The sequence below is a fragment of the Acanthochromis polyacanthus genome, chromosome 8 (genome assembly GCF_021347895.1).
Source record: "Acanthochromis polyacanthus isolate Apoly-LR-REF ecotype Palm Island chromosome 8, KAUST_Apoly_ChrSc, whole genome shotgun sequence".
NCBI classification, from domain to species: domain Eukaryota; kingdom Metazoa; phylum Chordata; class Actinopteri; family Pomacentridae; genus Acanthochromis; species Acanthochromis polyacanthus.
Window position 1 is genome coordinate 17,971,334 of NC_067120.1, and position 25,182 is coordinate 17,996,515.

At 40.0% G+C, this 25,182-nt stretch overlaps 1 protein-coding gene across 1 annotated transcript; it reads right to left on the reverse strand.

Annotated features, from left to right (window-relative positions):
* Nucleotides 1-8: 8 nt before the first annotated feature.
* On the reverse strand, nucleotides 9-18,959 carry appl2 (adaptor protein, phosphotyrosine interaction, PH domain and leucine zipper containing 2). The gene is made up of 21 exons (XM_022213334.2): nucleotides 18,817-18,959; nucleotides 16,718-16,816; nucleotides 15,909-15,968; nucleotides 15,170-15,241; nucleotides 14,143-14,230; nucleotides 13,927-13,968; nucleotides 13,783-13,841; nucleotides 13,208-13,354; nucleotides 12,600-12,682; nucleotides 12,192-12,344; nucleotides 9,871-10,059; nucleotides 9,743-9,785; nucleotides 9,420-9,476; nucleotides 7,445-7,539; nucleotides 6,421-6,570; nucleotides 6,130-6,182; nucleotides 5,740-5,914; nucleotides 4,646-4,682; nucleotides 4,399-4,554; nucleotides 4,246-4,293; nucleotides 9-3,302 (listed from the first exon to the last, which is right to left on the reverse strand). The coding sequence occupies exons 1-21, from the start codon at nucleotides 18,871-18,873 to the stop codon at nucleotides 3,171-3,173; spliced, it is 1,995 nt and encodes a 664-aa protein (XP_022069026.1). The 5' UTR covers nucleotides 18,874-18,959; the 3' UTR covers nucleotides 9-3,170.
* Between the last annotated feature and the right edge of the window lie 6,223 nt (nucleotides 18,960-25,182).

Sequence of the window (25,182 nt, forward strand, 5' to 3'; positions counted from 1 at the left end):
TACTTGAGTAAGAAAAATGACTTATTTTATTAAAGATTGCATGTTGACATTGGTTTTAGAAAACTAGGGCAAATTAAGTGCAAAGCCTTGTGGGTAGTGAATTCTGGCAACTTCTGCCATTTACAAAAAGAAACGAGGGAGAAAGAGAAAATGCAGTCCTTGCTATATTGTGGAAATGCATTTTCGACACCATGAGTACCCAGATTTTTCCTGACGTTGCATTACTTACAAAGCAGAAATGTATGGAGACTATGCAGCACAGCTGTAATGTGTAAGGGGCTGCAGCAGTCCGCAGACAGTAAGAGGATTTATTTATACTGTGAACTTGAATCAAACCATCAGTCAGACAAAACACAGGCCTGTGTACATTATCCAACTATGAAAAAAACCTTCTGCAGACTGAAGCACTAAGCACATTTGTACACATTACTGTAGTTTTATTAATGGTGTGATTGAAGTGACTCGATCATCACCTGAGGAGGGAGGATATAGGATGAATAACATTTTCTGTACAGCATCAACAGAAAGTTTGACATTTAGGGAAATGCACGTATTTACTCTCTGGCAGAATGTCAGTGAAGTTAGTTTCACATGTGGCTGCTGGGAGCACCGTGAGTGTTTCAGTCACATCTGGGAAACCTGCCATTTCGAAACGGCAGCATCTGACATGTTGCACGGATTACAGTTGGCTTCACAGCGCGAGAGTCACTCTCCCAGTGCTCGAGTGAATTTGAATGCGTCTCTGACTTCTTTATGCCTTGCAGACTTGGCACTTCTACAACGTTCTTCGGTCAGCTGACAGATGATCCTCGTTATGTGTTCATACCTGCATCAATAACTGCCATAAATACCCACACCTCTAGTCTGTCACATATTACGTGAAAATGCTGACAGTTTTCAATTAGCTGCTGTAGTTGCTCCGAGCATGCCATCCTTTACGCAGCATTTATGTCTAGTGTCAGTATTTAGCTGCTGATTAGCCCTCTGTAAGAAATGTGTGTGGTGCAAAACACTTTAATTTAGGTGGGCATAAATGATCTCGTAATTAAGAGATAATACTCCATTGCAAACAACTCAGAACCAAAAATCTCCAACGTAATTTGCAGAAAAAGGCTTCTAAGGTGAAGCTCTGCGTGGGAAGCTTGGGTCTATTTCATGAAAAAGCGGATGCTCTGACATCAGTCGGATGGCAGCATCCACGATAAGTCAACATTACTTAGCCTGTGTGGAACATGAAACGGTACTTGCAAGGCTGTTGCGTGTAATATTCTTACTAAACTGATGTAGAATGTGTGTGACAAACTGTCATTTATTCAGTGTATCCAATGAGGCTCAGCTGACACAAACATTCATGTGCTGCTGCCTGCCATAGAAAGCTGAGTTTCTTGCCGTCAGCCATGTCGATCGCCTGCATTTGACTTTGTTAACGGATGGAACATTTCCAGCTCAGAGTTCACAAGTTCAGCTTGGAAATTTTTAGACTTCTGAGTTGAATCCAGTGCAGCTTTAATGTGTCAATAACCCATGTTTGACAGTGAGGTGGTGTTTTTACACTTCCTTGTTGTTGCTTTTCTGACTTCCTGTAAGAAAGTAAAGAGGCGCATTTCCCCAAAACGAGCTATTCCTTTTAATTATCATGTGTGGTGTCACGAGCAATCCCACAGCACTGGAACAGGCAGTCCTCAGTGAAGTAGCCGTACTTTGTCCTCATTTTAATGTGTTTCTGCCTCTGACATACTGATGTAGAGTAAGGAAAAAGCAAGCCGACTGGTCAACACAATGTAACGTTCAAGTCAGTTTCTTTGACCTCCTCTGTACAAAACGTGTCACACTGACACAATGCTCGGGCTTCCACTGTCCATTGAGATTAGTGCTGCAACTCAAACAGGTCGAAACGGAACAAACCTGCACTGGGATGCAGACAGAAGGAAGAATCTCACAGATCACTTTCCCATTGCTTGGATTAGGATTCAAATGTATGAGCGAGGAGCAAAATTGCATTTCCATGAGTGCATGATACCCCAACTGTGGTCTGCCTTCATGCGTTACTGTGATATTTTAGGGTTCTTTATTTAGTATTACAGCTCAGTGCTCAAGAGTAAAGGCTTTAATCTTCTGCAAAGGGAACAAGAGGGAACAGCATTATTTAACCATGCACCGCAGCAGACCTAGCATATCGACTCTGATTAAACATTATATAGACACTCGGAGATCATATTTACACAGGCTTTTAAGAGGAGGAGCGCAAAGTAGTTTTTGGGCGGCTCAATGAGGACCTGACGTACGGATAATTTTAAGACTTGTTTCGTACAGTTGATAGAGAATAATGTCCAGCATAACTAATTCAGTTTAGAAGGAATGCTAAAGATGGTCAGGATGCCGGAGTGCAGAGAGAACACTCAGACTAACTGTGTTCACTGCTTTAAGACACAAATGATCCTCCAGGATAAGAATAATAGTCCGCTATCCAGTAACTGCTCTGGAAAAAGAACCTGGCATCGTCTTAACCTACTTTAAGTCCTTCATTGTCTTAAAATCCTTCAGATTTTTCAATTGGCGCATTCTGTACACATCAGTTGTTATTATTAAAACAGATATAAACCTTGGAAGTGCAATTACCTTTTTTTTGTACATGAATACACAAGAAATAAACACCAAAGTAGTTGCATATGAGCTGTACGCACAAGTCAAAATAAAGGATTAAACTCTCCAAACACAAACACTTCAAACTATGTAAACCTAAAATAAATGTAAACCTAAACCGAAGCGAAGGATTCACCGCCTTCTGTTAGATGTTTGGGGATATTAGAAAACAATGAAACACAACCAGTACCAATGTAATGTCCCTTTTGATGTGCATGCCACCTACAGTGGTGTAAAAACAATGACAAAACTCCAAATCCAAAGACCCATGCTACAGGAGCGACCATGGAAAAGCATATCTAACGAAGCGCCAGCCAATCCGCTGTCAACATTTTATGCTTTTAGCACAGCAGAAGAGATGGAATAGTCGTAACACAGGGGCAGTGGAAGTGAACTACACTGTCTCGTATCGGTGTTACAGTACCAGAGTTAGGGCTAGGGGTCTTTATCCAGGGAAACTCCTCCCTTCTGGGCAAAAGTCAGACTATGGTCCTGTTTTTGCTTTTCTTTTTTGGTCGTAAATGGAACTAGGCCTCAGACTCCAGGTCTTCTTGTCCTGCTCCGTCGGTTGTGTCGCCGGTCTCGGGCTCCAGGAGCAGGAACTTGCCATCGTTGGTCAAAGGCATGTTCTTCATTAGCTGGGCCAGGGCCTCTGGGTCCTTGTTAAAATGAAAAACACAGCACTGTTGAGTCCAGCTGAATAAGAATTTGAATGAGTTTGTGTGTAAATTCCTCAAACTGTAGTAATACATTCTGATTGTGCCTGCTTTGTCCCCGCTGTGCAATTAGTGCTAGGGAGTGTGAAGTATTCCCTCCAATGGGTGTGTCCCTACTTATCTTCATTAATATCTCAAAGTTAGAGCTTTTTCTGTTGTCACCAAAAACTACTGTGATTCAGTGAAACCAAAATGTAACAAAATAATATAAAACTTCACATAAAGAAGCATCATTGACATAATATTGCAGCAATTAACAGAAAAGGTTTCTGTCATATGGAGAAGAATCACCGCAAGAGATCACTAAAGTCAGTCATTTATTTCTTTCTGTTCCACTTTTTCCTTTTATTCATAACCTTAACCCTCCTGTTGTCCTCATTCACGTGCACCAAAAAATATTGCTTCCTTGCCTGAAAACAATCCAAAAATTCAGCAAAAAAATTCCCCAAATTTCTGAAAATTTCCAAAACATTCAGGAAGAAAATTCCAACAATTCCTTAAAAGTTTCCCTTAAAAGTTAAAACAAATGTGGCAAGAAAATTCTTGTAAATATTTTCAAAAAATGAGTAAAAATCCTAAAAATATCTACAGTGATTACATATATCAGTAAAACTTTCTTTAAAAATATTCACAAAAAAATCTACTTTTTTGTGAATGTTCTTAAACATTTTTAACATTTTTTTTCCCACCAAAAAAGTTCAAAGATTCCCAAAAATGTTGAAAATGTGAACATCAGAAGTTTCACTGTGAAAATATATTTTTCCCCCTCATTTTCATACCTTAAAACTGGTCAATTTTGACCCGCAGAACGACAACAGGGTTAAAACAATCTTGTAAATCACAAACCCTCATGTAAATACTGTTTTCATTGTTTTAATGGTGTTACCTTCTTGGCTTCTGTAATGTCCTTTGCTAAGTTGATGGTGTAACATATCTGTGAAGGAAGACAAAAAGATACAGGTGAATTTACACACTGTGCATCTCTAAACATGTTTACCCTCTTTGACAAACTATCAGTTGATGATGTTGGCGCATCAACCTTTTCGCCTTCTGTGTTGCTTTCAAAGACGAATGCGCTAAACGAAGGCTCCCCCTCCTCGTCTCCGTCGCTCCAGTCTCTGCCTTCGACTACAAATCCCATCAGCCTCCCGTTCTCTTGGTGCGCTGCAAACTGACACACTTCTCCAAGCTGGAACTAAGACATAAAGGACGTTGAGAAAAGAAATATCTTTATAATTGTGTCAGGAGTCAAACGACACACACCGCGACCTTTTTGCGATACTTACACTTAATCTCGTAACTTGAGTCTGTGGGTCAATCAACCTGTTCAAAAGACAAAATTGAAACTTTTTGTTTACCTTCAGTTACAAACGAGCTTTAACACCAGCTTTCTGGGACAACCACAGACAATGTGGCTTCTCCTTTGCGTCTGAGTGACGGTATCTCAACATTTTGTTTGAGGATATCGCTTCCACAAGGTGACATTTCTTGCATATGTGAAAATCAATCATGGGTTACGCAGCACCTCGACATCCCACCCCGTCACAAAATGAGTTCTTTGCTGCGGATGCTTTGATGAGCCTTCAGAAGGTTCTTACTTCAAGGTCTTTTCCCTTTGTAGTCACTTCAGATAGTAATCTCCAGCATTGCTCACCAACTTTTAGAAGGTTGTCCAGTTATAGTCGCAAGGACGAGCCCCAGAACAGTTTTTCTTTTTTTTTTTAAGAGTCTTATTCAGCTTGAGACACACACAGTCATGAAAACATGCACTCAGACAACTTGGATGTTACAAGCCAGGCTTTTACAAAATCGTTTGTTGTGCACAAGGACATAGAACTTAGGTGAAGTCTGTAAATAAAACAGATTCAGCTGTAAGACATGTTTCGGTGTGGTGGGCGAAAGGAATTCGGGAAGATTGGAAAACACGTTCTGGGGACATATGCGACTTTAATTTGCTGAAAAGGGGCACCCCATGAGCCATTTTATGTGGTAAATTGAATTTTACGGATATTTTTCATGGTTAATGGTTAAAAAAAACAAAACAATTTGTAACTGTTAGCAGATTGTGAGAATGTGAGTGTCTAAACAACTGAAAGATTGGGCACATCAGATTTCTTGTCATAACTGTTTCCTTCCAGACAAAAGGACCACAAAATAGCTGCAACATTATCACTTTTTTCCCTTTTTATTGCAGGACTATCAAAAGTAGCTTATTTTAAACCTGCACTACTGTCAAGAGCCCAGTAAAACAATGTGTAACCACTACTGAACATTAGCATTCATGCTAGCAAACACTAACTGAAGCTTTTCTTTCAGTATTTTCTATCTATATTGACAGGACATGTCTGTCCTCTGAATATCATAACATGACTAATTCTACCTGATGCTGCTGCTGGTCACCATGAGGTGGGACTCTGTGGTCCTGAAGATGTTGTGGATGGCTCGGGCGGCCAGCACCTGCCTCATGGCCTCGTAGATCACCTCCTGATTGTTGCCACAGCGAACCGCCATGGAGCCCAGGAAGCGTACAGCGAATACCTGCTGCAGGAGGGAATCTGCAGAAACATACAAACATCATCCACGAACAAACATGTCAGCGGCATGAAGGCACAAGGACGGTAAACAAATCAACAAAATAAAAGCACACAATAACATCCATCCAGGAGAGCAAACTCAAGGTCCACAGACACAAAAGACTTTCGATTGAAGTTAGAAAGTGCTGGAGACAAAATGGACCATTAAGGAGCATTTGGAACAGGAAAATGGTTACCGTCGCTCTCCGCTGAACAGTCATCCTCCGTCTCTCCAAATGGATTTGTGCGTCTGTCAGGATGGGAACACACACACACACACACACACACAAGCAAAAAAAAAAACCAATTAAACCCCTGCGATGAGCTATTAAGAAGCATTCAGCTTCCTGTAATTTATATAATAACCACAACGAAGCTGACGTTTCGGAAATTAGCATCATCACCCATCAGTACATCGTCTCTGTCTGTCTCTTGAAAATGCATCAACGAGCACCCAACCAAACTTCCTGCCTCAGTTGTACCCTTACCTCCCCCCGGCTCTGTTCTGGTCCTGAAACTCGGAGGCAGGCAGCATGATGTCAAACTGAATTGGCGTCCCGGGGGCTATCAGGTCCTCTGGTTCCGGAGCAGCACCACTTTTCTGAGAACCAGTAGTGTGTACGCCTCCTGGCTTTGCTCTTCAGGAATTAGAAACGCAGAATGCAGGTACGTTTTGAGAAATAAAACAATGAAACCCCACAAAAACACAGCTCAATAGAGGAAAGATATTAATTTTTTAAAATATGTACGTCTTAAAAACAAGACTTCAAACAGTGATCCTGGCTAGCAGTTAAAAGGCTTGTTTTCAACCCCAATGTGAGTGATGAGGACCAGAATCTACAATCCTCAAGAGTGAATTTGGCACTAAAACGGACAAACTGAAACTGACAAATACTTTCTTAATTGGATTCATAATGGCTTTGGCTGAACATTAGGGTATTCTGGGTCTCCAATCACTGACACTGGAATTGTTTTAAGACAGTCTTGAAAAGTAGTAGCACACTGATTGGAATGTGTTTTACCAGTTAGCCAAACATAAGAAAAGAGAGACTCCTACACGAACGCAAAGCTTCATCTGAATAAAACATTCATGTCCAACACACATGTAGGCCACTGAGATTACATCCAAAGTCAGGAAATGAGCTCTCAGGCTAAATGATACTTTTTTTTTTTTTTAACTTTACCTGCGGCTAAATCTACACACATTTACAGCTGTTGATGATTTAGCTTCAGGGAATGTGTTGTTCTTCCTTCCATCCCAACTCAAACTGAGCTTATAGTACAGATTTGTCATGATCAAGAGCAAATACATGGAGAGAAAGCCGTCTTGTTTGCGGCACTGCAGCAACATTTAAAGAACTATTAGGACTAAGGTGATGAGACAAAGCAATGCCAAAAACATATCACATACAATGTTGCTCTGTAGTGTAAATGATAGACTTACTACAATAAAAGTATTGAATTATAAACTTCAGTAGATTACTAGTATGCTGTTCAGCATGCAGGCCTGACCTGTCAGGATTGGGCGAGCCTTCTTGTCTCTTCTCAAAGCTGGTGATGGGGGTGACTGCTTGGATGGCAGTTTGGTTTAGTCGGATGGCCACAGCCTGTTATTCAGAAATGGAGAGATTGTAGCAGGTGATTTCGGTCATTTAGAAATCCTCAAGCTTATAAATATTCCATGAATACAACCCACCAAATCTCTACAGTACCTCAACCTCATGTTTGCTCCGTGTACCAAAAATGGGAGCATCAATCACTTAAAAACTGCAAAAAGTTTCTCGGTTTTAGTTTGTCGGACTAATTCTGGGCCCACGTGTGTATTAAGCGCAGGATTTGGGGAAGTAACAGATTAATGTTCATCAACATATTGTTTACAGCTACCTCTCCCTCTGTTTCTGGGGTATGTCATTAAATACCGGCCAGAAATGTGTTATTGCAGAACATTAGGATGCCACAGTGAAGTTGACTTTTATTCGTATGGATTTAAAATGTCATAATTCTAAAAAATAATCGAATTCCCTCAAGGCAGTCATAAGAATGGGATAAACAACCTGAAAACACAATGCCACCAAACACACCTACCACTAGAACAGAGGCACAAAAAACTGCTAACAAAGTAACCCTTTGAGATAATAAGCTGGATTGTAATTTAAAAAAAAAAAAAAAGGCAAATCATGTTTAATATGTGTGGGGAAAATGAGTTAAATACCGTAGAGGATGTTATGTATCACGGATTTACTAAAGAGGAGGTTTACTCATATAATTAGTGGAATCTAGAATGTCAGGGTTTTTTTTAAATAATTAATGCAAGTCACGAAACGAAGAAAGGAGACAATACAGATCACTAATGACAGAAAGCTGAATCACAGAACATGGGACTGAAAACTACATTTCCCAGAATGCACCAGTAGCAGAAAAGAGGTGCTGATCAGCAATCACTGATCTAGAGCACCTGGAAAGGACTGAAGAGAGCTCCGTCATTCAAACAACCTTCAGGGGAGAAAGAAGTAAGGAAAAGAAAAAAAGGAGATCAAGTCCACTCATGGATTCAGCCTAAAGACGCCAATGGTTCGTTGAATGTTTGTTTGCTTTCATGGTGTTTAAGATCTTTCTTGATATGGTCCAGTTTATGTTAACTGCTGTTGTATTGGTGAATGATAGCATTTGCTTATTTGATTTTATGTTAAGAGAGTTTGAATTAAGATGTTTCAAGTAAAAATACAGAATATATATATATATATATGTTCTGTTAAATTTCTAAACTTTATTAAAATGTTTTTTTTTTTGTCTTTAAAGGTTTACAACCTATTGCTATTGAAATACTGTGCCCAACCAACTAAAAGGAAAATCAAAAGTTTGAGTTGGAATCCTGAATTGAGTTGTCCTCGCGTCCTTTGAACTGAAAGCGAGGTGGACTATGGGTGAGTCGATGCGGTTTTCCCACAAACGCCCACGACATGAGAATATGAAGGCAAATCGCAAAACTATACCAATTAGACAAACTACATAAGCTGTCTATGAAATCATTCTCCGTCTGCTGCTTGACGCATCACACATATTTAGCAGCTTTACGTGTTATTTAATTCTATCTAGTACCCTCATTAATTCTCAGAGCGGAACAACATTCAGTAACTTCCACAGTGTGTAGAAATACCCATCTATTTGCTGAGTCTTTGCTACTGAGATGACAAACATGTAATTTCCAGGTAGGCGACAGTGGATTTGTAAGTGGTGACACACATGAATAATTACTGTTTCTAGAACTACCATTTGATTACTCTATAAGGGAAATAAATTAGGGAGAATGAGAGCAATTATGAATACAGTTACATCTGAAGAACAAGCAGAACTTTATCATAAACTTTGACCAATCCACTCACGGTAATATGAGTGAGGGTTTAAATAACTTAAGAGTTCTCTCCTTAGATGTCTGGTTTAGTCGATGTCTGGTGTGCATCTGTGTGGGCGTGAAAGAAGCCTTTACCTCTGGGTTGTCAGTCAGGTAGATCTGTCTGGAGATGTTGTTCACAGTGCAAATCCACTGAGAAAGAAACACAGACATCAACTTTAGGGCTTCCTCCAGCTGTAGCACGAGCAGCCTGAAATGATTTGACTGATACCAGCTGTGACAGGCCAGTCAGATGGGTCCAAGCACAAAACCAAATATGAAAACCACACAAATGAGTCTTGACAGCTCCTCCATTGTTCTATGGCAGATACTTGTAGCAGCAGATATCTTTGTGATGTAGATGAAAAGCAATAAAGCAGATCAAACACAGCTGTTTTAACCGCCTCTCTCACACTTACTTCTTCGTACTCCTTTTTGCTCTCGGCTTGTAGAATCATCGACCTGGGGGCAATAACGGAGAGAATTAAATAAAATAAAATGTTTGTGTATTAGTTTCACAGTTAGAAATGGATGAAAGTGCACATACGTTTTTCCTGAGGGCGAAGTTATCTGAAAACAGTAGCGCCTGTCCTCGCACTCCACAGCCATGACGGAGCTGTTGTCCAGGTCCAGCACCATGCCCCCCGCCACGGCCCCTCGCGGCTGGCACATTAGGTTCCCTCCCTGGGTGAAGAAGTAAAGTCTGTCCCAAGCTGTGGTCACCAGGCCTGTTTTACTGGAGAAGGAAAAGGCGGCATGTCAATCAAGGCCATTAATATACCATTACCAGCAACCATCACTCCTGTGTTCTAATGCTACATTGTGTTAGCTAATGATGTTGAAAGGCTAGTTGATGATTAGAAAACCCTTGTGCAATTATATTAGCATGTGAATGTAAGTGAAGGTTTTCATAGAAAACATGCACTTGTCTGGGACCACCAACTTTTGAACAGTAGTGTATATATTAATGCAGTAACCAGTGTTTTATTTCAAATTGAATATGCTGAAGCACAAAAACTGTAGATGTCCAGATAGCTACAGCCTGAATGGTTCCTCTATACCCCTATGGAGATATTCCATTAAAGAAAACAGCCACTTAAAGCTAGAATAGTAATTTGCCACATTAACAATGTCTAGAATGTATTTGATTAATTTAATGTTATCTTCACTGAAAAAAATGACTTCTTTCAAAAATAAGGACCTTTCTCAGTAACTGTAAACATTTGAACAGTAGCGTACACACATGTGTGTGAAGTCTTGGAGCATCTGCAAAAATCTAAATATGTAAGCTTCTGCAATGGAAACAGCTTAGATCTTAGTACTACTGAGTAAATACTGCATATGCCACCAGTACAAGACAAGAGCTGATGTGGTCTTCTGAAACAGGTGCCAAAACTAGTACCACTATAGTAGTAAGTATGGCTGCACTTGCATAAAGCTTGAAAAGATGAATACAATACATACACCTACTTCGGGACTAGTTTGCTTTCAGCAGGATGATTTACCTCAATGTGTCCACAGAAGAACTTATTGTGAGTGACCAGCTACTGATTAGAACTCTCATACATTTTCACAAATTTGGAAGTTTTCAGCACCACCTCTCACTAAGCACATTTATGTAAATTCTACAGAGAGGAATACTCTGAAACCGTCAATCAGCTGCACGCTTACTCAGTTGATTAATTAATTAAAGCAATCTTTACTTATCTCTTAAAGCAGCACTTACAAAGGATAACTAATAAGCCTGAAATTTATCTGGTTTGGTCCACAAAAAAAAGAAATATTACATTCAGCTGGTGTTTGCAAAAGTCATTCTTTGGTTTATGCTAATGTTTTTGTAAAGCAGTGTATTGTTAAAGAACCTGACCAAATAATGTTTGATGTATAATAACCGATCAGTCGCATTGCTTATTCATTTGACTCAACTTTTAAACAAAAATTTTCTGCCGGATTTGTCGTCAATCGCTTTTCCGTTTTGCTTTTTGATTTCCAGGCTTGTTTTGGTTGTAAATATGTTTTGACTATAAATGTTCGATGAGCAAACATAAATCAGCTACAATGCAATCTAACTCTGAGTCACTTCCTTTCAAAAGTGAGCTACGTGTGTGTGTGTGACTCATTTGAATTGCTCATCTGCCAGCCTTCTTCTCGTACATTCTGTTCACCAAATATTCACAAAAAAATTCCTTTGATAAATATTGGAGCGTAGTGCTCCCGCTGCCCTGCGTGACTCAGACCCTGAATGTTGAGAAACCGTTTCAAAAAGCAAATGTTCTCTGGCCTCAGCTCCATTTGACAAGCATTTGAGGCTGCTGGCAGTGTGTGTCATTAAACAGAATGGCATTCTGAGGAAACCTTTTCTCTGGTGTCACAGACATTTGTCAAAGACCTTGGATGTATATGAGGGAGAGACGGAGTTTGACAGCTCTGACATTTTACTAAATCACAGTGCGAGCTACGCTGCAGTTTTATCCCCTGAAGCCATTAAAGAAGTTTCCCCTCATACATCTACTCTACAATAAGCTGACAGCGCACACTGTCAACATGTTACCTGACCCACCTTGTCTGCTGTGACAGACTTATTGTTTACTGTGTTCGTGCATATTTCACGCAACTTTGGCAAGAGAAGTAAAAAATCCTTTTTCTGTTGTTTGGCTGTTTAGACGTTCAAAATCTGTCCAAGCTCCACCGTGTATTGCATCAGATTTTATTTCTGGACAAAATCTGAAGGATTCAAAACCCATTTCTCGGCTCTTCAGATCATTTTTCAACAAGACACCCTTTAAATATTGCCTGGCAGACACGCTGCATAAGTAGCAGGTAACCTTGGATTTCAGATGGGGCCATAATGTGTGTAATTAGTCTTACTTTCTAATGTTGAGGTAGCCAGCCTTCTGGATGAGCGTGCGATTGACAGGCTCACTGTCCTTATCTGGCATATAGACGGTGTCTTCCACTGACAGAAGCTCCCTCTGGGACATACGCATGCCCTCCGCCTCGGAGTCCAGCTGGGCCTGGATGCTAGACAGAAAAATGTTTTAGTACAGGCGAAATTAATCGAAGCAGACTTTTAGAAAATGAATTGCATGAAGGAGTTTCAGAAAACTTTAAATGACCAAACTCTGTTGTGTAAAAACATAAAAAGGCAAAACAAAAATATGGAATATTGTGAAAAGCAATATGTTTAGGGTCACCAGAGTAAAATCACTTCTTTTTCGGTTTATTACCGAAGTTGTGGTTCACTGCATGAAAACTAATGTTCAGGTTTTTCTTTACCTTTGAGTCATGTTGGACACAGAGGAGAGAAAACTGTCCATCTTCTTTGACACCAGTTCAATGCCTTTCTTGAAGAAGCTGGTCTGAAAGAAAAGACGTAACAGTCAGTCACTTACATGATATTTAATTTTTGTATCTGGTCACAGCTATTTATATCCTCTCATTTTACTTTCTCAATCATTTTATATGCAAAATGTCAGGAAATAGTGACGCACATTTGGGACTGGCAAAGGTGATAATACACTAGCTAGTTTATGCGACCAACAGTCCAAAACCCAAATATTGGCTATATATTATTTATTACCCAAAAGTACCACCTCCTAATATGTGAGAACCTGGAATCCCACTGTGCAGTATTTTTCTTTAAAAATTCTACGTAAAACACAATCCGATCAAAAAGGTAAATGTAGATTCATTTTCTTTTGAGCAACAATTGAACTTCCAAACTTATAATTGCAACTCTTGACAGATGTTTACAGTCTCAGGACTTTAGTCCAGGTGAACAAATTACGCAATAACTGTCCTTTTGTGAAATAACTTGCTTCTTATTTTAGAATACTGATATGATGAGGTCTCGCCCATTTTATAGGTTACTCATTGCTTGGTACCTGTGCCTGAGTGTAGCCCAGCATAGGTTCGAGCATAGCTACTCTCTTGCGATACTGCAGGGCGTTGAGGGCGCAGTAATACTGCAGGGAGGCCTGGTGCTGCTTCCTTCTGGTGTAGGCCACCTCCTTCACCAAGTCTGCCTTCAGCTGTCCAGACAGGAAACATGCAAATAAATTATATATATACACAAACATCTCCTGAATCAACTCACCATCCAGGTCTGCCAACACCTCATACATATGCAAACACGTGTTCTCCTCACACACACATACAAATAAGCAGCAAAGCCAAATAATCTTGTACATCCCAGAAGACATGCCGACACACTCAATAGACACAAAACAGCAAATGAATCTCATCCATGCAGTCATTCTAATGCGCAGTGCTGGTATAGCTGTGCCACTGCAGCGAAGCCTGGCAGCAGAAGATTATTTAATTTAATATATTTGTATTTCAAATGCTTAAAAACACTCCCAGAGCATTACTGCACTGTAAGGCTTTTTACAGCATGTGATCAATGAGGGAAAAAAGGCTCCATCAGTGAAGCTGAGAAAGCACTTTGCAGTTACTCTACCTTCTCATTCTCCTTCTTCTTTGGCAACCGGCTGTACTTGACCATAGCTGCCTCATGCTCTGCACAGCACAAGAGTCAGACATTAGTATTAGATGGTCAGTACTGCATGTAATCTTCTCTGAAACTGGTTGGGTTTTTACTTACCATCAGTGGCAATGCCAAATATTTCCTTCAGTGTGCTTATCTCTGCAAAATTACACATTGGGCAAATATGGTTACAACATCTAGAACAGATCTTGAAACATATATTCTTTATTTTCATGGCTATAGTCTTTACTTAAGTATTCAAAGTATGTTTACTGACAAAACTGTTTAGATATGATGAAAATTATTATAACAAAATGTATTCTGTGTAGCTACCTGTGAGGTCTTTCTCTCGGAACTGGATCAAGGGGAAAACCATGCTGTCAGCCATCTGGTTGGCCAACTCCGAGTGGAGCGAGTTCAGCTGGACCATACAAAACACATTACACATATCAAGCGCTGCACAAGGACTCAGACAGAAGATGAACCCATGCCAAGCATCTTGAGGGATTTTAGTTTATCCTAATATTGACTAACATTTCCTGCCAGCAAGGCAGAAAATAACATTTTCAGTGAAATTGCGGCATAACTGCAGACAATGCCTCCCCTACATCATAATAAACCCATGCTGTGGAAGAGCGCATTTCGTGAAGGGAATAATAAAACAAGCTCTGATATTGGAAACAGGACCGCGTATCGCGCAAACGAGAAAATCCCGCTATTATTCCCTGTCCTTATCGACAAGCCACACACCAGCATCTAACGAGCTGACATCCAGTATAATCTGAGTGATTTAGCAAGTGCCAAAGTTCATGAGATTAGGTGCAGTAGTAGGACTAATTCTCCCTGTGAAATGAGTTCTCCTCTGTGCACGATGAGGTAAAAGGTCAAGTAAACAATCAGCCAGTGTCCTCTAAGCATGTGTGTGTGTGTGTCCTGAGTGCTGACTGGGCAGCCTCATGGACCCCCACGGCCGACAGTGACAGGCCCATCTGCTTTGTTTCCATACGTGAGGCTGCACAGGCCTCCTTCATCTACCTATCCATCCACCTGCTGCTGCTTCCCTACAGTCATCCATCCGCTGCGATACACATCATATCCACCTCTCCAATCCCCTCTTAGACAATCAGCTCCACTCTTACCAGGGACGATAGTCCTCAGGTCTTTTCATTGAGGTCATTTTCTCCAGCGCTCTAGGGGAGCACAGGTGCACTATCCTTTGTAACGTGATAAAGAAGCACTGGAACTACTGACTCCGTGGTACTTTATCATCTCTCTCCTCTGCTGTGCACGCACGCACACCACGCGGAAATACACATTTAAAAGAAAACGATGATAAAAAAATTGAAAGCACAGGCCTTACCTCCCCCACGGTTTTGGCAAAGTTCTGCAGCGTGGTGATTACCTCTTCATCACCTTTTCCAAGGGCAAAATTCTAGATAGGTAGGGAAAAAAAAGGGATGAAGGCAAGTTTAAGTCATGAAACTGCGTAATGTGGTGTAGAAGGAGCCTATACTACAAGCTAAGAAGTTAAAACAAACCCTGTTCTGCCAGGATTTGTGACGTGTCACATTCATGGAATAATGCCAAATGTGCTAATGTTCAGAGTTTAAATCCTCGTTTAAGGGAGCTCTAAGAAAGTGCAGCAGTTGCACATCATTGCAGATTTTTCTTCTAACCAGCATTGACCCTGCAATCCAGGATGTGTTCCAACAAAGTCAGCTGATGCACGTATCTTTCTTTTTCTGCATGATTTAGTAGACCTGCAACATGCAACTATTCTATTTTTTTAACTTCTTGTTGGCTACATAACATGAGACTCCATGACAGATTAACTCCACAGAAGCACCTCTTCTTTGAGCCTTTTTTTTTTCCATGCACAGCGTTCCACATACAAAGATAACACACGCAAAGTTCAGATTAAAAACATGAACATTAACAGGGCAGTCTCCACAGATCATCCTGGTAAGTACTGAGAAAATGATCTTTTAACGCAATCACACATTTAATTGTACCATCACATTAGCAGAGATGCTCTCTATTTTACACACACACACCATAAGAACTCAGGTGGGATTAAGTCACATTCACCGCCCACTTACTTTTTTCTCATACTCCAGAAGTTGCCGTGAGAGCTGCTCTGTGGCCAATCCCATCTCACTCTGCGGGGGAACAGATAGAAGGAAGGAGAAATATTAACAGACTGGATTACAAGGGATTTGTCGCTAGCTTCTACATGTGGTATTCGCTCTTGACTCCTTGCATATCATAAAGTAATGAAAGGAAGCAAAGGGATAACAGGTGACTCAAGGTTCAAATGAAAATTCTCTTGATAAAGCACAAGATGACGGGTCAAACAAAAGCCAAATGTAGCGAGACACTAAAAATCTTGCCAAGCCATGTTAATATAAATTGTGTATATTTGCAGCATCATCTACACATTAGTCTTATTGAAAAAATTCACTAAAATGTTTGAGGTGCAATCTGACACCATTTTGGGTGAAAAAAAAAAAGGATTCTCAGTGTAGCAGTTGCACTATTGATGATTTTTGTTGAATGAACTTCTTTACACAAAGGTTTCCCACCTATTTCTTACAATAGACCAACTGTCCATGTAAAGTTGATGCGTATGATGCTTTAGTTTCGCATTTGTCTCATCAAAAACTGAGATTCCGGTGCTATTTTCAGCACCAAACAATACTCGACTGCTGTTCAGTGATGCAACTGCTCAACACAAAATCAACTTCAGTCAAGCAAATGAAATTAGGACTCCTGTTCAGATACAAAAAAGTAAAATAAATCCTGCTCCTCAGCTTATTCTGTGTGAGAATATCTTTGTGTGTTTCACAGTGGCACACAGGGAAGACCGCAGAAACTGAATGTGTGCGTTTGTTTGTGTTTTGCTTCGTACCTGAGCTCCAAACACCCGCTGCATCGATTGTAGCAGCTGGTTGGTGTAGTCAGTAAGCATCCCTGCATCTTCCTCAAACACGCTGAGCAAAGAGCGAGTCTGTGGGACAAAACATTCACACACACTCTTTAGATGAGTATTTGGAAATACACCTTAAATAATGAGGGACAAAAATGAATAATTCTCGGAGCAGATCACTATCTCTTCAAGCAAAAATGCACAAACAGTCTTGGATTCTCAACTGTGAGGATCTACTGCTTTGATTTGTCATATGAATAAGTAACCTGAACATGTGGTTAGTAAAAGCAAGCAATTTCAAAGCATTATCTTGGGTACTGGTGAAATGTAATGAGTGTTTTAACATTCTTCCGTCCTTTGTAAAAGTTTAAAGATAAACAAATAATCTAATATAACCTGCTGATTGATCAACAGTGGAAATCATCATTGGAACTAATCATAAATATTGGCGTTTGAGTGATTACCAATCAGATGTTTGTATTACATTCAAACAATCCAGGGTGAACCTGAGCGATATGGAGTAAAATATCTGATTACGATTTTTCTAAGAGATATTACAATATGTAATTTTCTTCAAATCAAACTTTACCTCAACAATAACTGTGAAAAGCATTATCACATGAGGCACCGTGAAAAGTGTGACCGTCGGGGACTGTGTGAAATTGTAAAACGACTGACACGACAGTTTAAACTCTGGGCCAGACACACAGCATTATTTATATCCTAATTTAAAGCTCCGGCAATTTGCTAATTGCCTTGTTTCAATATGACAAATGACGATTTAAAACTGATTAACGGATCGGCCTTTATTAAAGTCGACACGTTGTACTTGTTATGTCAGATGTTCCTTATTCATTTTGTTGAACAACACTTTGGATGGAACTTGTCATCAGAACAAGGACATTGCTGGAAGATGAAAGAGGACATAAGTCACTGAGTGGAAGAAATGAGGGAAGCTGCAGCAGGCAGAGGCACACTGAGGAGCAGCTTTGAAGGGAAACTAAAGGCATCATGATTTTACTGCAGGCTGACTATGCAAACTGAGAAAATCCTGTCTGGGTGAAGTTTGTTTCCATAAACAGGTGCAGCAAGGCAGGGCAAAGAGGATCCAGCAAAGAGGAACACACCCATCGGGTAAAGTCTGTTTGCAGTTGACTCCAGTTGGCTTTTAGCCACAGAAGGACTGAGAGCCATTTTACACCAAAAACTAATCATCAGGAATATCATCAACCTCGGCTGTGTTTACATGTTACTCAAAAAGATGCCAGGCCTGTTTCTCATCAGGAGAAATTGCATTTTGAAAGGTAAAAACGTAAATAAAGAAATGGCTCTCCAGCATGGGTTGCACTCAAGCAGAACCATCAAAGAGGTCAGTCCTGTTAGGAGGAGGACTGATGCAACAGACAGCAGCACTCACCCTGCATCAGACAACAGCAAAAACTGCCCTGGACTGAACATCACCATTACTGATATTCATGCATGAGACATAGGACTTGGTGACCAACTTCGATGCTGCATTTAAAACCTGCAAGCATCAAGAAAATGCATATTTCCAAGTGACACTGCCCTGTTGCATGCTATTGACTAATTCCTGGGGAGTCTGATAATGGAAACCCCTCCCACATCCTGTGAATCAGGCCCAGTTGGGCTCCAGAACAGGGTTCAGCCCAAAATCGTGCATACGATAGTGGAAAATAAAATGGTTGCAAAATAGCTGATTGTGGTTGAGCTACATGGTTGTGGCTAATTCCTGTTTGTGTACACCTGAAAAACGTCTGTCACACTGGGAGGAAAGCCCTGTGACGGCCAGTAGCTTTGCAAACACAACAAAGACACTCAAACGCAGATAATAATGACACGCTGCATTAACTAAAACAGTGTACAGCTGGCAGTCGCAGCTACAGCTGACAGAGGATTACATTCCCATCACAATGTGTCAATTGAGAGCTGTCATCGACCAGTGGAAACAGCCTACATCGGGAATAGGATACTGTCTGGGCTAGCAAGCTAACTTCAGCGCACGTAACGTCTTTAATTAGACAGCTGTGTCTCCAAACGGGACAAAACACACATAGGCCTACCTGAGGACTGTCCTGTAAAGCGTCCTCCAGGAGCAGTTTGTGATGTACGGCCGGCATCTTGTTAGCAGTGTAGAAGAAGGGAATGGGGGCTTGAATTATTTAGAGCGTGGACTCAGTTTCCCAGAGGTCTGTGCGCGGGTGAGAGGACCACGTCTGAGGCTGGAGGCGGGCCCAGTGTGAACTCACCAACAAAGCGTCCAGAACAACCGGTGAGCAGTAAAAACGTCCACACTTTAACTCTGAAGTAGCCATTTCTATCATTTTATTTATATAATTTAAAGTATAAGTTGCTTACAGAAAAGCTAATATGTTAATTACTGAGTTACAGTAAAGCAGGGATGCCTGCAAACTCGATCTGTCCTTTTATCATTTTATTATCAACAGTGACATCGTGTGGTCATATCAGGAATTGCAACGTTTCATTTAATTGATCATATGGAGAGATATGGTTGTTTTTTGTAACAGTGATCTGGTAATTATTTTTTGGAGGAATGGGTACAAACCATAGGTGGGAAGTGTTTAGATTAAAGCCCTGAAACTGATCAGCTCCCATTTTGTTTTGCTTATGTCATAATTGGCAAATTATAAACAAAGCATGAGATGTGCTGAGTATGTCGGAGCTACTGGCTTTATAATTATGCCTGCTGTGTTCTCCAAATAGAGCTATGTTGACCAAATGTATTCTCGAATGCCCATTTTATACCTTGTTGTTTTCATGTAAAATAATTTAATTATAATTAATTTAATAATTAATTTATACCCACCACCATTTCAATCCCTGAAAAAGCACTTGTTTACATCCAGCTGACCAACACACCTAAAATGCTGTTTAATGGGAAAGAAAAAACTCATATATCTCAGATAACTATCTGACATTACTATACATGCAGACATACCATGTGATTTGTTTAGTATTATTGTATTTCAACTGTCTTTGTATTACATGTTTGTCTAAAATGCATCGTAATATTGATCTTGTAGCTAAGTCAGCATTTGAATGTACTTCTTGTGTAGAAAATAAGACTGACTTAAATCTCCTCTTTTATTATTTGATGGGTCCGGTTTCCTATACGACTTACACTTCAACAGTTTTTTGCAAGTTCATATAGATATTGATTGATAAATGATAGGTTTGGGTCTAAAAGTAAAATATGTTGACACCAGATTACGGTTTTTAACTTGTATCTTTGGAAATGACCAAATACACAAAAAAATATTGTGCTTTCTTATATGTTTAAGGATTTACCTTAAGAAAGATCACATTTAAAGTTGATATTTATCGAATGGATATATAAATTAATTTTGACTCAGGTAAACTATAAAGTGTCTGAAATTAAACGCAAGGATTAGGCCTGCATTGTATAATAGTTATATAATATTATTTCAATCCTATTTTTTTGCCCGCTTTTTATAGTTCTATTTTTTTTGTCACATGTGTTCTATGACAGTACAGCACAGATCTCTACTTTCAGCTGCTTTTGGAGCAAAACCTAATCTCTACGCTAAAGATTGCCTATCATGCTCTTGAAACCTCTATTAAACTGGCGGCTGGGGTGAGAATGCTCAGGAAATTGAACTCTATTATGAACAATGCTTCTCACCCACTTCTCAATCTGGAGGTGTTTCGGCAAATCACCTTCAGCCACAGACTCATCTTCCCTCAGGTCTGAGCGCAGCAGGAAGTCCTTTCTACCAGCTGCAATCAGGCTTTTCAATTCACAGTAATTAATTTTTAACTCATGAGTTGTATGCTGTGCATATGTTTTAACTTTGATAATTTTTCTAATTTATATACTATGTATCTGGTCATACTGATAACTATTAGTGGTAGTGTTCTGTCGGTTTTGCGATTTGTCTGCGTGTTAACATGGCGCTGTTACAAATAATTTCCTGTAGAGGATTAGTAAGGTATTATTCTATTGTAAACACTAAAGTGTGAGTGGTTTGTAGCCTAGTAGCACAGAAAAAACAATAAAATAAAGTCCCCATCTGCTCCTAAATGAGTAGAAAATGAGTAGAAATACAGTAAGTCCATCTGCAGTGTAATCCATTGAGAGGTGCTGTATCTTGTTGTTTGGAAGACAACTTTGTAATGTTTAGACTTATGAGTTTATTGTGGGAAGATAAAACACAAGATCTGAACGGAAAATGTCCCAATATTTTACTTGAAGCCATTATTGGTGTGAATAGTAGTCTGATTGGCTTGTTAAAATGTTCATATCTTGTTGTGTAGTGCCTTGTGGGGGGATAATGTAGGCAAGCCATGACAAGCAGCATCTCCTCATCAAGCTCCCAGGCATCCTGAGCCAAGGACTTCCCCAGTGGACTTGGATTGTTTAATTGGTTAAGTTGTGACTCTAAATCAGACAAGGCATTTCATCTCCAACTTTGATAATTAATTGTGTTTGCTGGCGTTGCTAAGTCTGGTCTATAAAAAGACATGCTTAATGCAGTCTAACTAACCTGGATTAGATTTGAATCCTCATGGCTGTATACCCCCAAAAGCCAGTCAAGTCACCGTTTTTATCTACATCTGTCGAGACTTATATAATGCATGTAGTGAAGACTTTGAATTGTTTTAATTTCACTAAGAGAAACAAAAACTAGAGATTCCAGAGTTTATATGTTGACCGTTTAAGCTGATTCTGATATAAGATTATAAACTTCACTGCAGATAATGCTTTAAATATGGATGTTGCTGTAAAGAAGCTACAGATTGTAAAACATGTTTTTTTCCACACACATTCTGATGTCAGCAACGCAGGAGATTTTTCTGCAATCACCACAGCTTTATAGTGGGCATCCAAGATAATTGTCAACAATTCATGATCAGACCAAACGTCAAATATGCCTACAATCTCTCTTTTTCATTTTTTAATTCATGCTGTGGAATATAAATGTTTCTGGACAACATTGTAAAATCACAGTGAAACTTACTTTTTACTATTTGGATATAGACTGCCATCACTTCATCAGTGTCTTATGTTAAAAAAAAATTTGACCACCAAATTCTAATAATTTCATATTTGAGTCAAAGTGAATGCTTGTGCCAGATATAATGAAATTCCCTCTGGGCGTTCTGAATATATCCTATTTACAAGAATGTTGCAGCTGTGAGGTCAGAGTAGGCTTTGACCTCAGATGATCCATATCTAATCAGTTGATCTTAGACTACAAGTGAATGTTTGTGCCAAGCAGTGATTTATTTGTCAGAAATTACACTCAAAAGACAGAGCAAAAAGCTTGTGACTGGGACACTGCATTCCTTCATCCTTTTGTTGTTGTTTACAAGTAAATTGTTGTTCACCTACAATTTCCACTTTCAAGACTTAATGCACTGCATGTGATCGAAACCTTTTGTGAAACAAAACATGTCATTCGGTCCATTAACTGAAGAGTGTATAGCCTCACCAGCAGCTCTAACATGCAATGCTAACATGCTAATGATTAGAATGTATCGTTGTTATCTCACTGGCTGCGTTACTTCAGCATTTCAGATGCTTACATTTGCCAATTAGCAAATGTATATTTCATACTAACAGAGATATGAGTATGTGTTGTATTTCATGGTATCCCATTAAATAGCTGTTTAGGTATCTCATTAACAACGTAAATGTGACCGTCGAGATGGTGCTGGAGTAAAAGTCAAAGTGTTTCTTAAACTGTTAGGATTGATACTCAGGGGCCCGTAAATATGTTTCCAATTGTTATTAAGCCGTTCTTGCTACTAAGATTTACTTATAATCTGAGGACCCATTGCTGTTATTCGTAATCATCTCCTGGAAAACACTGTGGCTCAGTGTTTGTTGATTTGAATGTGCTATATAAGTAACAGCACCTTGACTAGTCTTGACTTTTACCCCTCTCACTCAGCCTCTTGCCTTTCTGGCAAGCACCTAATCCCTTGGATGAACGTGTAGGAATCACTTAATACATTCACAGTGACTGTTGGTCTACCAGATGCCAATAAAGACTGCATGGAAGCACAACCAAAGCAGTGAGTTACAGAGGATTGTTGGCTTAGCATCCCTCCACAATAAATGCCTGATGAAAGCTCAATCTTCTCTCCACAACTCACCCCAAGCCAGGAGAATATAGTGGTGGACCTGCACTTGAATGCCAACACAACACTGCAGGATTTAGGCTTGGACCCCAGCCAAATCCCATCTTGTTGTTTTACACCTGCAGCTAAACTGGAGATTGTGAAGGTGACATAGTGCTACTGGAACTTTTTGTGATACACGGAAGAAGAAGCATTTCCATTAGCACCTACTCGGCTCGACTCCACTCTACTCAACTCGACTCGGTTTTCCATTACAATTGAATACCACCTCATCGTGGGTGGAGTCGTCAAAGCACGGCATCCCAGAAGTCCCTTAACGCCATTTGTGTGCGACACAAACGCAACACAACAATGGAGAACATCAAGGCGTGGTACATCTGCTGCTCGGTCTATGGCTTTTTGTCAGATTCAAAGTAAAAGAAGAGAGTTAGAGAAAGCTTTGGGTGGCAAGTGACAACACTCAGGAGACACAGAGTTTGGAAGGAGAGACTCTGGCTAAAGACTGTATAGCTCTACTTGTCAGTGGACAAATGGGTCCTATAACACCAACAATACTGCAGCCAATACACCAACTAAAGCTTGGGAGCCCATTCAGATGAACACACTACCGTTCAAAAGGTTGGAGCCACCCAAACAATTTCATGTTTCCCATGAAAACTCACATTTTTATTAATGCACTAACATAATTGCACAAGGGTTTTCTAATCATCAATTAGCCTTTCAACATCATTCGCTAATATAATGTAGCATTAGAACACAGGGGTGATGGTCGCTGGAAATGGGCCTCTGTACACACGTGGACAAAATTGTTGGTACCCCTCAGTTAAAGAAGGAAAAACCCACAATTCTCACTGAAATCACTTGAAACTCACAAAAGTAACAATAAATAAAAATTTATTGAAAATTAAATAATCAAAAACAGCCATTACTTTTGAATTGTTGATTAACATAATTATTTAAAAAAACAAACTAATGAAACAGGCCTGGACAGAAATGATGGTACCTCTATAAAAGATTGAAAACTATTTGACCAGAGTGACATGATTAACTCAGGTGTGTCATTTAATTGACATCACAGGTGTTTCCAAACTCATAATCAGTCAGTCTGCCTATTTAAAGGGAGACAAGTAGTCACCCTGCTGTTTGGTGAAAAGGTGTGTACCACACTGAACATGGACAACAGAAAGCGAAGGAGAGAATTGTCCCAGGACATCCGAAAAAAAATGATAGACAAACATCTTAAAGGTAAAGGCTATAAGACCATCTCTAAACAGCTTGAAGTTCCTGTGACAACAGTGGCTCATATTATTCAGAAGTTCAAGACCCACGGGACAGTAGCCAACCTCCCTGGACGTGGCCGCAAGAGGAAAATTGATGACAAATTGAAGAGACGGATCGTTGGAATTGTATCCAAAGAGCCCAGAGCAACCTCCAAAGAAATTAAAGGTGAACTCCAAGGCCAAGGTACATCAGTGTCAGATCGCACCATTCGTCGTTGTTTGAGCCAAAGTGGACTTCATGGGAGACGACCAAGGAGGACACCACTGCTGAAAAAAACTCATAAAAAAACCAGACTGGAATTTGCAAAAATGCATGTTGACAAGCCACAAAGCTTCTGGGAGAATGTCCTTTGGACAGATGAGACCAAACTGGAGCTTTTTGGTAAGGCACATCAACTCTATGTTCATAGACTGAAAAACCAAGCATACCAAGAAAAGAACACTGTCCCTACGGTGAAACATGGAGGAGGCTCAGTAATGTTTTGGGGCTGCTTTGCTGCATCTGGCACAGGGTGTCTTGAAAGTGTGCAAGGTACGATGAAATCTGAAGACTATCAAGGCATTCTGGAGAGAAATGTGCTGCCTGGTGTCAGAAAGCTTGGTCTCAGTCGCAGGTCATGGGTCTTCCAACAGGACAACGATCCAAAACACACAGCCAAAAACACCCAAGAATGGCTGAGAGAAAAGCGTTGGACTATTCTAAAGTGGCCTTCTATGAGCCCAGATCTGAATCCCATTGAACATATGTGGAAGGAGCTGAAACATGCCATTTGGAGAAGACACCCATCAAACCTGAGACAACTGGAGCTGTTTGCTCATGAGGAGTGGGCCAAAATACCTGTTGACAGCTGCAGAACGCTCATTGACAAATACAGAAATCGTTTAATTGCAGTGATTGCCTCAAAAGGTTGTGCAACAAAATATTAAGTTATGGGGACCATCATTTTTGTCCAGCCCTATTTCATTAGTTTGTTTTTTTAAATAATTATGTTAATCAACAATTCAAAAGTGATGGCTGATTTT